Below are 12,710 nucleotides of genomic sequence, written 5' to 3' on the forward strand. Positions count from 1 at the left end.
GCTTACTAGTATAGCTTTGCAAAATGGACACAGTTCAAGCTGCTTTTTGAGTATTTATATCTACATGTAAATAATATTCCTCACACCTAATCATGAACACCACTCTTTGTAGTGAAAAGAAAACAAAGACTAAAGGCTGACAGGATGTGATGAATAAGAGACAGATGAGAGTTACTCCTAAAAAAAAGACATTTAAAGCACTACACTAAAATGTTTCTAATATGATGACACTCAGTAGTTTCTTAATAGCCATATTAATTCAATGTTCACATTAGTTCTCTTTACATTAATGAGACTATAAGTACACAGGATATCTCCAATAGTAACAAATATTCTGAGTTAGAAAGGATGTCCCAGCATCAGGGATAGCAAAATTTCCTCTAAATACAGACAAAGCTATTTGCAAGGAAAGAAAACAAAATAAAAGTAAATAGAGTTTTAGAGCTATACATACTATGCAACAACCGTTTATTTTAAAAAAAAATCTAAATGATTAAAATACCTTACCGGTATCTATGAACAAATATACCCTTAAAAATGGAGTTCATCATATTTTCAATTTCATCTTGGTTTTCTTGTAGCTGAAATGAAAAAAAAATAAAAAAAGAAAATTGAAATACTGGTCATTTTAGATGGAATGAATAGTTCTAATTATTTTAAGCTACTGAGTATCCTCATTCTGAGTATTTATCAACCTTTTTTTTATTCTCCCTTCCTAACCCCCTAGAGACAAGGCTTCCCTGTGTACCCTGGCTGTCTTGGAATTCTCTCTGTAGATCAGGGTGGGCACAAACCCACAAAGATCCACCTGCCTCTGCCTTCCTAGTACTAGGATTAAAAGCATGCACCACCACCGCCCCACTAATTATCAACGTTTTGCTGACTGCACCAGGCATGCCTGAAATTACCAATAGAGCTGCTATAGTTTTGCCACACTGGCTTTGAGGTACTAGAAATGAAATGGTAGACTTAGGTCAACTTCGTATTTTTATGGAATAATCTGTCTTTGGAATCATCCTGCATGTAAATACATTGCGTAAATATCAAGCTTCTGGCTTAGTTCTGCCATACTTGCTTAAGAGGTCACCCTGATTTACATGGCTTTTTCTCCTTCACAAAACATCACATTACTCTTGTTTGAGTAACCAATAACTCAACTATGCCAACTTCCCAAAATATGAGGAATAATAGAAAATAGAAATCCTAGCCAACAATGCTGTAATCCAGCAACAAAACACAATACTATTACAGAGGCACACATTATAAGAAACATTACTGATCAGAGTTAAGGTTTAAATTTATTTACTGCTTAAAAAAACTGTAACTGCTATAAAATGGCAACCAATATGATATTAGCCCAATTTTTCCTGGAATTTCATTTCAAATGATTCAGTGACATAACTGCTTTTATTATGCATATATAATGTATATGTTTTGTTTATATGTAACAGTGAAATACTTTCAAAATGACTCTTGCTTTATGTTACTACAAGATTTAGAGGAAAAAGCTAGGCAGTACAATGTTACTCAATATACATGGTGAAGTATGTTCTGGTAAGTCAATTGTAAACCAAAACTAATCCAAGTTTTAAAGCTTTGTACTTCATACATAGAGCATGCAATATGATAGGTTAACCTAGTTGACTTTAAATGTACTTGGTATACTAGTTGTAGCCTACAAATGCAATCATTGAAAACAAAATCTGTTTTATAACACTGAATGTTTCACATCAATACAAGGATTGACTGTTCTGTAGATATGATGGAATACAAGTATAGAAAATGTAAAATTAAAAAACTGCTGAGAACATAGTGTACTGTACATGTTACCAATCCTGTGTGGCTGACTGTGAGCTGCTACTGTCCAGCAATACAGTGGGTATGATACTTTACATTGCAATTCTGGGAAAGCATAAACATTCAAATTACAGCTTTAATGAAATGCTCACTGTTTCCAAACTACTGTAGAATCTAAAAACTTTCAGACCACCATGCAAGATCATTTATATAATATTTAATAAGTCATTTAAATTACTATAGTTAAGACAAATTTGAAAATAAACTTACAATGCATTTATAATATAAAAACTAATTTACTGGGGCCATACATTCCAAATTGCACTACTTAATGAAGCAAAGTTTTGATTTTAGTCCTACAATATATCAAATATGATATTGTTAAGAATAAAAATATGTTACATAAAATATATGTAAGTGGAATCTTAACCGTCAGTACTTTCTGATTAGTACTTAATACTAACCTGCAAACATAGTCATAACAACTAGGATTCCTTTTACTAAATATTCATGTGTGTGTGTGCACACGCACATATGAACCACATATGTGCAGGAGCCCATGGAGGTCAGAAGAGATGTTGGATTGGCCTAAAGCTGGAGTTACAGATGACTGTGAGCCACCAAGTAGGTGCTGGACCTGAAACTGGTTCTTTGTAAAAGCAAAAAGTATCCTTAAACTGCAAGCCATCTCTCCAGCCCCAATATGAAAAATTTAAAGATAGGGACATGTTATAGAAGAGTAGTTCCTGAATTCTATATAATGCATCTCATTATGTGAACAACAAATTTGGAGACAGATAAATTCATAGGAAGACCATAAAGTATAGGCTGGAGTTATGATGTTGTTATAAACCAAAGAATCAGAAGCTAGGAGAAGCCTAGAGTCAATCCTTCCCTCAATGTCTTCAGAGAACATGACAACAGCAGCATTGTGATACTGGACTGACAGCATTCTATAATATTTAACGTAGGTTGACAACTTGGTTGAATTGAGAACCACTTTAGATCTCAGTAAAGGAGATGTACCAATGTGACTGTAAGATACTTCCAAAAAAAGTTTGATTGTGAGGGTTTTGATTTAATGAATAGATTAAGCCATTGACAAATTCAAATTTTGAATACACTGTTAAAAGGTGGTAGAACATACTAGATAAAGTGGGTCATCAGGGAGGAGGAGCCAAGATGGAGAGTCTGGAGAGAGCAGTACGTGGCAGCCGGCTCCGGTGAAGAAAAGGAGCTCTGGTTTCTTTTCTTGGAGAGCCCTGTCCCATCCCAAGGGTCTCATCCTCAGGAGTCCATCTGACTAACCTTACACTGCCACCATGTGACAAGCATCTGAGCTCTATTGGTGTCCAGAAACTGGGTGGCTTTGAACAATTGAAAATTATTTTGTCACAGTTCTCTGTGAGTTCAAGGCCAGCCTGGTCTACAAAGTGAGTTCCAGGTTCCAGGACAGCCAGAGATATACAGAGAAACCCTGTCTCAAAAAAAAAAAAAAAATAATAATAATAAATAAAAGAGAGAGAGAGAAAGGAAAAAGAAAAGAAGAAAGAAAGAGGAAAGGAAGCAAGCAAGCAAGCTGAACAAGGCATCGGGAGCAAGCCAGTAAGCAGCACTCCTCCATAGCCTCTGTGTCAGCTCCTGTCCCCAGGTTCCTTTCCTGTTTGAGTTCCTGCCTGTCTGAGTTCCTTCAATGAACTTTGGTGATATGGAAGTGTAAACCAAATAAACTTTTTCCTTCCCAAAAAAAAAAAAAAAAAAAAAAAAAAAAAAGTGGGTCATCAGGGGTAAAGAGTTTGAAAGCGAACATTGTTAGTCTTGTGCCTTGTGCAATTTCACTATGTTTTCTGGCCAGCACCAGGAGCACATCAATGGATTTTGCCAAACTTGGACGGAAACCTGCAAAATTCAGAGGCTAAACCAATTTATCTTCCTTTAAGCTATTTCTCTGAAATATATAACAGTAATAAAAAAGACAAACATGAAACTGGTACCAGAAAGGAAGGGGTCATTTTTATTACTGATGGATGATGAATATGGAAAAGTTAGGAGATGTAAAGTCCAGGCATGCTGTAAACAGAGAATGATGCAAGATTTTGGTAGGTCATTTGAAGATGTCAATTCCAAACTGTAACTGGAGGGGGGGGGATGCACCTGAATTCATGGTTTTTTTTAGATTAGAATAAGAAGTATCCAGGGAAATGAAGCAAGAGGTCATCCATTCATACTACAGTTTGACAATCGGTCAACTCTTTATACTCTGAGACTCTGTGAAAGGTGTACAAAGATTATGCCCTAACTAACTAATCTGGAGAAGAGAACTGAACTCAGTCATTCAGATTGTTGTGTGGTTATCACTGAATTCTTTTAGCTATGTTTACAATGAGAAACAGGGACAAAAACCAGAGCAGAAAAACTTGAAAAGCTTGGCTGCATGCTCCTGCTTTCATGATGCTAACCCTTGCCACAAACTCAATACAGTGAAAGTGGCTTTCTCTTGGAATAAAAGCTAAAACTCTGAGTCTAAACAAATAAAATGTTTCTCTGAAGTGCTTTTAACAAGATGAAAATCTGAAAACACAACTCTCAAACTATTAGATACATTTCCTTTAAGCAACTGAGTTTGTTACTTCTGTCAAGCAATTATAATATAGTACATCCAATATAACTGCAAAATTCTTCAACTGCTGGTTGCAATCCCATGCAAGGCTGCATAATTAAATTTGGAGTCATGAAAAAAGTTGGCAACAGTAAAATGCTTCTGAAAATTCAAAGATTAAAAATAAATTAAAACTCAAACATGTAACAAATCCAAGGTGTTTCTGGCAGTTCGTGCCTAAGCTTCAGTATGGGACTTTCTTCTGAACATAAAATATGCCCATTTTTCAATTCACATGCCATCATCCCACATGACACCAATGAATCCTGCCTCAAACACCTTGGCAGAGTTTTTACTGTACATATAATGACTGATGTTTCTTATAGACTCATAATGGCATGATTATAAAACACAAATACTTTCACTAGTTCCCTAATGTCACTCCTTAGCATGTATCAATTATTTTATCTCTAAATATACTGTATTGATAATATCTTAAAATATTATACATTAAATATTTAATTTTAAAAGTCGATTTGGAGCTTTAGACTTTGGTCTCCTCCCCGCCCTCTCTCTTTCCCTCCCTCCCCATATCTCTTTTTCTCTTTCTCCTTCCCTCCCTCCCCCCTTTCTCATTCCCTCCCTCCCTCTTCCTCTCTCCCAAGACAGGGTTTCTCTGTAGCTTTAGAGCCTGTCCTGGAACTAGCTCTGTATACCAGGCTGGCCTCGAACTCACAGAGATCCACCTGCCTCTGCCTCCAGAGAGCTGGGATTAAAGTAGTGTGCTGCCACCACCACCGGTTAGACTTGTGTCTTTTAAAGACTTTTAATCCCAGCACTTAGGAGGCAAAGGCAGGCAGATCTCTGAGTTCAAGGAAAGCCTGAACTACATGGGAGTTCCAGGATAGCCAAAGCTAGATACTAGAGATCCAGTTTTGAAAACAAAGAAACAAAAACCTGTTTCATGAATTTTGGCTTCAGACGAAGACATAATTTCCCATATTTTCTGAAATAGTCCCATATACATGTCTGCTGTCTTGTACTATGTACCATGTATAGCTGCATTCTACTACTGACAACCACAAAATCAAAATAATGATCAACTGTAAAAGTCTCTGAAGATGTTCTATGTTCTGAAGTTTCAAGTATTTAGCCTAGGTTTAATTCTTTGTGTTTGTACATGTTTATGCATGCATGTTTGTGAAATATATTGGTAAATGTGATCTTTTGTGCACATTTATGTTGAGGTCTTGTTATGCTGTACTCCTCAATCATGTCACTACTGTGTGTGTGTGTGTGTGTGTGTGTGTGTGTGTGTGTGTGTGTGTGTGTGTATCCATCCCCGATAGGGTCTCTTATTGGACACAGAGTCACATATTTTAGGTAGACCAGATGAACAAGGGATCACCCTGTCTCTAGATTCTTAGTGCTAGGATTACAGTACAGCGCTGCTAAGTACAGCTTCGTATGTGCGTACTGGGAATTTGAACTCAGGTCCTCATGGTTGTGCAATAAGCACCATTCTACACACCATTTCCACACTCACAGACTTAGTTTATGTAAAAATAAGCATATTTCCTTAGTATGGATCTGGTTTTGTTGATATATATAAATTGAAATGCAAACAACAATTCTTTTAAAAACAAGTTTCTTTATGGTATATTAATGAACACTGGGTATTTAATCTGTACATCTATTTTATATGCCGCAGTGTAAACAGTTTCAGGGTCAAAGTGGCCCATGAGTGAAAGAGTTTAAGAAATTTTGGTACAGGAAATAATTTCATTATAAATTTTTGCCTTTTTTGTTTGTTAAATCTCATTATACACACATAATTGCTTTATGAAAATGTATTGTTTCTTATTAAAGGCTGACAGTACAAACCACAAATTTAAGTTCCAAGAGGTTAAAACAAACAACCTGTTTCCTACCGAGATAGAGAGAGAGAGAGAGAGAGAGAGAGAGAGAGAGAGAGAGAGAGAGAGAGAGAATGAGAATGAATGAATTTGGGCTTAAGAGGTGGCTTAGTGTTTAAGAGCACTGGGTGTTTTTCCAGAGCACCTGAGTTTAATTCCCTGAGCCTACATGGTGGTTCACGATTATCTGTTAATCCAGTACCCGGGAACCCAATACCCTTTTCTGTCTTCTATGAGCACTTTATGCATGTGGTCACAGATATATGTGCAGGCAACACTCACACCCATAAAATAAAAATATCTAAAAATAAAATGAGATAGCTAACTCAAAAACATTTTTTATCACATCTATAAAAATTAGGTGGTCAAACCTAACGTATGAGCCAGAAGTACTCAGAGGCAGAGTGGCTGCTTATTAAATAAACTCCTGGATTGGATTCCCTGTACTGTAAAGAGGGAAGAAGGGAAAGACATCAATCTTACTTAGAGGGATGCTTTATATATCAATAGAAACAAAGACTGGAGTTTTTTCTATAAATACACGCTTGTTTTCTCCTATACTGTATTTATTATTTAGAGTACTTTTTGAACCTGCAACATAACTGACTTGCCTAACATTTTGATAACTTTTACTAAAATAAGTTAGCATATGGTTCCCTTGATCATTGAATATTCTAGTTTTGTTAGAACTCTAAGATTACATAATTTAACTAAAGAGAAATGTTAGAAATATAAGATAGATATAAATTTTCTACCCTCTCATCCACACAACACAGTTCTCATGTACCCCAGGCTTGCCTCAAACTTGCTATGTGGCCAAGGTTAGTCTTGAATTGATTCTGCTGCCTTATCTTCCCAAGTACTAGGATTACAGATTTAAGCCACTATAGTCAATTGTAAAACGTTCTTTTCACAACAGTAAAAACTACTGTATTTACTTTAATGTTTACAAACCATAAAGGATCAAGTTACTATAAAACTTACCTCTTTGCGTTTCTGAAGTAGTAACTCCAGCCTTTCATTTGCTCTCTTCCCAATCATTTTATTTCTTTCAGCTTCATATTGCCTCTGTGTATTATCCTGATGAATACTGAGGTTTAAGGCAACATTTACCAGAGCAGTCATCAGCTTCATAGCTAGAAAATAAAGGGCAATTACAACACTCACCCGTGAAACAACTTTGAGGCATAACATCAAAAGTTAAAGCAACAGAAGAAATAGGCATTATTTAAAATTAAAAAATGATAACTGATAAAAATAAACTCATCTTCTTAGTTGCAAAATTAACTTCTTTCATTTTAGCAAATAATATGATTGACTAAAATTGTCCACTTCAAAGTCTTTTCTAGGGCGCTGGAGAAATGGCTCAGTGGTGGAGAATGGAGGGTCCACTTCGAGTACCCAGGTTTGAGTCCTAGCATTCACATGGTGGCTCACAGCTGTCTATAACTCCAGTTCCATGGGGTCTGACAGCCTCTTTTGGCCTCTGTGCACACCAGTCACACATATAGTGTACTGACATATGCACTTGCAAACACTTATATAAAATAGTAAAATAAAGATTTAAAGGTGAGTGGAAGTAGTGGTGGGAAGAACTGTGGTTGGAATATAAAATGAAATTAAAGAAAGAAAGAAAGGAAGAAAGAAAGAAAGATAGATAAATTTAAAAAGTCTTATCCAGGCTACCAGAATAGAAGACAGAAATAACACTGATGCTTATTTTAAGAAAAAGTTGAAAACTTCTTAATCTTTTTGACTACGACTAAGCATATTATTAAAAAATAAAAAGTGCTTTCAAATTAATACCAAGTTCATAGTCATTTCAATTCATGTATGCTGAATGTCATAATAAAATGACATTAATAATATATTTCATTTCCTTGAAATTCATTGTACAGCATTTTATGAAATCACTAGGAAGTGAGGGGTTGATAAATTAAATTCTGTTTTTGCTAGACAGTTTTAGGGATGCTTATGTGGCATTCCCTGTTTATCTATGGATACAACATACAGTGGGCAATGTCCACAATACAAACAAACAACATAATAAAGCCAAACACTTGTACTAATGATTTTTAAATTCCAGTAGAGAAAAGAGAAAATATATGCTATGGTTTAGATGTTGAAAATCAGCAGCAAAGGCACATGTGCTGATGCTCTTTGGAGATGTTCAAATCGTCAGTAAACAGCCTGATGGTCATTGGGAGTATGCCTTAAAGCAACTGTGAGGACTAGTCTCTGTCTCCTGACTTTGTGGTCTAAGCGTTTAGGCAGTGCCACATGCTTCTCTCATAATGTGCTTCCAGTGTGGCTCAACCCTGGAAGCCAATTTATCATGAACCAGAGCCTATAAAACTGTAATCCTACATAAGTCTTTATGCCTTTACAATCTGATTATCTTGGGTATTTTGCTATAGTACTGGAAAGCTAACACATATAATTCTGCTGATGCTGTATACCTGCTTATGTGAGAAGCCTTAGGAAGTGATTTGTAAAATCATCATAGAACAGGCTAGAGAGAGCCTAGAAAAAATTATAAATAGGCAGAACAGGCAATTCTGGCACAGGCTCAGAGCAGACAGAATGCTGCTAAAAATGTGAACACTAAAGGCTATGTTGATAGGGTTTCAAATGAAGATGCAGAATCTACTGGGAACTGAATTATAGGTCATTATGGTCTGACTATGGAAGAATTTTGCTGCATTTTGTTTATGATGCAAGACTGTAAGATAGGAGAAGCTTAAAAGGTAATGGAGTAGAGTATGTGGCTGAGAAAATTGCAAGGCTCTTCAGCATTTTGGCAGAAGTACAAGTATTACAGGGTGATTTTTAGGAAAATGTATAGTGAAACTGAGAGTTCAAAAATAAGCACAGAAGAAAATATTGGCAAAACCTGAAATTTGGCTAGAAAAGAACTAAAAGTAAAGGTGTTGCCAAAGATGGTGATGTTACCAGTGGCAACAAGAAGCCCAGTGCCAAGACCAGAACAGTAAGAGTGTCTCAGAGTATCTGAGTAACCAGGAAGTACATTAGGGCTCAGAGATTGAATAAAAGTTGTTTTAAAAACACACCAGGGAACACTCAAAGGGCAAAGAATGTTGTGGGACCTAAAGAATACTAAGCCCCACAAGCATTAATAGCAACATGACTAGGTGGCTATAGGCCTATAGGTATACAACTGATGTCTGACAAATCAAACTATGTTTGGAAATGGGACAATTTGGATTTTTATGAGACAGATGTTGATAGTACATTTAGTTATACCAATATTATATGGAAATCAAAGCAAATGCTAAGCTTGCATACTAAAAAGTGGAAAGTAATCCCTGTTTATATTTTAAAAATCCATCCAAAACACCAGGGAGAAATGATTTTCATCTTCAATAAGTTCACAAAATAAACACAATACCAAAACATAAATATATTACTACATAAACATAGCATGATGTTGAACAGAGAACATTCACAACAAATCAAGGGTTAGAAAACACATGGTAACTAACTATAGCTAGAATAAGAAAAGTTATTTTCCACTCAGGAACCCAGAAACATTCAACAATTACATTTGGGTTCAACAGAAGGTAGAGAGAGACAAACTTATGTCTGAAGGTTAAAAGTTCTGAAGTATGAATATGTATCCAATATAATAGTATGTTTAAATAAAGATAACTGAGAGAGGTATAATATGTAACTGCAAAAGTCTGTTTTAAGTTAATACAAAGTCTTCCAAAAAGAATGTTTATTTCCAACAGAAAAAGAATGCATATAACTGTGGGACTTCTAGAACTGAAGAACTGTGAAGAGCTGAAAACTTTTATACAAATGTAATAGGATACACTGAAATGTAAGATGTAAGACATAAAAGACTGACAATAGAGACACAATTTCATTTATAACAAGTTTTGGATATGTGGAAGATAGAGTAAAAGTACTACTGATTAAAACAACAACAACAACAACAACAACAAAAGAAAAATCACAAAAACTTAAGATGCTATGGAACTCATACCTTACCCTGAAAATAATTAACCTGATTGCCTTTTTTCTCAGCTAAGATGTAAACAGGTCAGGGATCATTTTATCCCAAAGCTGATAATCTTATCTGGCCAGAACTGGCTGATAACAGGCCATGCACAAGTCTTTGAATCATTAGATTAAAAGTCCCTGCCCAACTTACCTGTCTTCTAAAGTGAATAAAAATGATTATTTTTTATCTCATATATACCACTAAAATGGCTATTTACTTTCCAACTAGAATTAAGTTCTCAGAAAGCCATTTGTTCAAAAGAGGTGGCTATGTATCTAAGTTTTATACAACTGAGCTTTGGAAGTAGTATTTAATATACACATATGGCAATTATAGATATATTATAGAGGAATCACTGATTAAGGATACTACCCCTTAGAACTAGGGATAACAATAATGTTAATTACATTCTATTTTTCAATTATTTTCATTATTCAAATGTAACTAACAAAAGGTGACTGGCCAGGGACACAGGCTAACTGCAGATCTTCACCTAGTTTCTTTCTACTAAATCCAATCCCCTAGTCTTGTTCGAAACTCTGCAGAAGACAACCTGATGCAGCTCCCTTATCCCACCTCCGCCCCATTTCCAGAGCCCCTCCCTCCAGCAGGCATAACCTGGGAACCCCAGACCACCCCAGCCAGGGAAGCAAGCAAGCTAACTGCAGATTTTCACCTCTTGCTCCCTTCCTCCCAATTCAATGCTGTCTCATCCCCAGGTTTATAGCGGACTACCTGTTGTAGTCTTTCCTCATGCTGGCCCTATTCCAAGGAGACTAAACAGATCTCAGTGGAAAACCCTGCTTGCCTCCCTAATATGGACTCTGACAGCCCACCTTCATTAGCCCATCCCCATTCCTAAGTAGCAGCTCCTAATACCCATAAACATATTTTATCTGGAACTATTAAGTGGCCACACCAATCAGAATCCAAGAAATTTTCTAAGAGGCAGCACCCAGCCACCATACTCTCCTAAGAACGAGAGAGGGAAAGACAAATCAAGAAAAGAGAGAATACCCACCCAAACCAATGTTTAAAGACTCTATACCAGTCAGATGTCTAGATACCAGAGAAAAACACAATCAAAAATAGCTACGAAAGTATGTCTACACTAGAGCCCAGCAACCAAACCATGGTAGCCCCTGGGTACTCCAACTGAAACACAAGACAATACCTTAAAATAACCTTTATGGATATGATAGAGGTCCTTAAAGTGGAAATGAATAAATTCCTTAAAGAAATGTTTGAAAACAAAGAGTGGAAGGCAATTAATAAAACATTTCAAGACCTAAAAGTAAAAACAGGATCAACAAAAAAAGTCAAACTAAGGTAAATCAGGAAATGAAAAATTCAGGAACTTGAACAGAAACCTTAAAGACAAATCTCACCAGCAGAATACAAGAAATGAAAGACTCATAGGCACTGATGAAATGATACAGGAAATGAACCTTTGTTTGGTCAAAAAAAATTCCTGGCAAAAAACATTTAGGAAACCTAGGATATTATGAAAAGACCAAATCCAAGAATCATAGGAATAGAGGAAAGAGAAGAAACACAGGTCAAAGGTACAGAAATTGTGAAGAAATTTCTCTAACCTAAAGAGGGAGGTAATTATCAAGGTATAAGAAGCATACAGAACACCAAATATATGTACCAGAAAAGGTAGTCTCTTTGGCACAAAATGATCAAAACACTAAACATACAGAACAAAGAAAGAATACTAAGAGCTACAAGGGGAAAAGACAAACTTAAAAGGCAAACTTATTAGAAAAGCACCTGACTCCTTAATGGAGACTCTAAAAGCCAGAAGGGCATAGGAAGATATTGTACAGAATCTACCAAATCACAGATACCAGCCAACACACAATACTCTACCCAACAAAACTTTCAATCACAATACATGGAGAAAATCAGACATTCTGCAATAAACTCAAATTTAAGGAATCCTACATTAAAAATTTTAATATATTTGAACCAAACGTTCATAAAGGAAACAATAGTAAAGCTAAAATCACATATTGATCTAATCCACTCTCACCAATACAGGTCATCTACACAAAAACTAAAACAGAAATGTTGGAGCTAACTAATGTAATAAACCAAGTGGATGTTAACAGATTATTTACAGGACATTTCACCCAAGCACAAAAGAATGTACTTTCTTCTCAGCACCTCATGGAATATTCTACAAAATTGAACATATACAAGGACACAAAGAAAGTCTCAATGGATATAAGAAAACTGAAATAACACCTTGCATCTTGTCTGTCTACCATACATTAAAGCTGGATCAACAACAGAAACAGAAAGCTTACAAAATGATGGAAACGAGGCAACTCACAATGAAATGAAAAACAGATAAGAAAGAAAT

General features: G+C 35.8%; 1 protein-coding gene across 4 annotated transcripts in view; it reads right to left on the reverse strand.

The window, feature by feature from the left end:
- The window catches only part of Stag1 (stromal antigen 1), a 277,794-nt gene that overhangs the window by 119,069 nt on the left and 146,015 nt on the right, over positions 1–12,710 (reverse strand). For all 4 annotated transcript variants that reach the window (XM_051206323.1, XM_051206308.1, XM_051206316.1 and 1 more), the window contains 2 exons: positions 7,297–7,448; positions 508–581 (listed from right to left, as the gene is read on the reverse strand). In XM_051206323.1, coding sequence (XP_051062280.1) covers positions 508–581; positions 7,297–7,448 — 226 coding nt within the window. The remainder of the gene's footprint in view (positions 1–507; positions 582–7,296; positions 7,449–12,710) is intronic.

This window comes from Phodopus roborovskii, unplaced genomic scaffold (genome assembly GCF_943737965.1).
Source record: "Phodopus roborovskii unplaced genomic scaffold, PHOROB, whole genome shotgun sequence".
Lineage (NCBI taxonomy): Eukaryota > Metazoa > Chordata > Mammalia > Rodentia > Cricetidae > Phodopus > Phodopus roborovskii.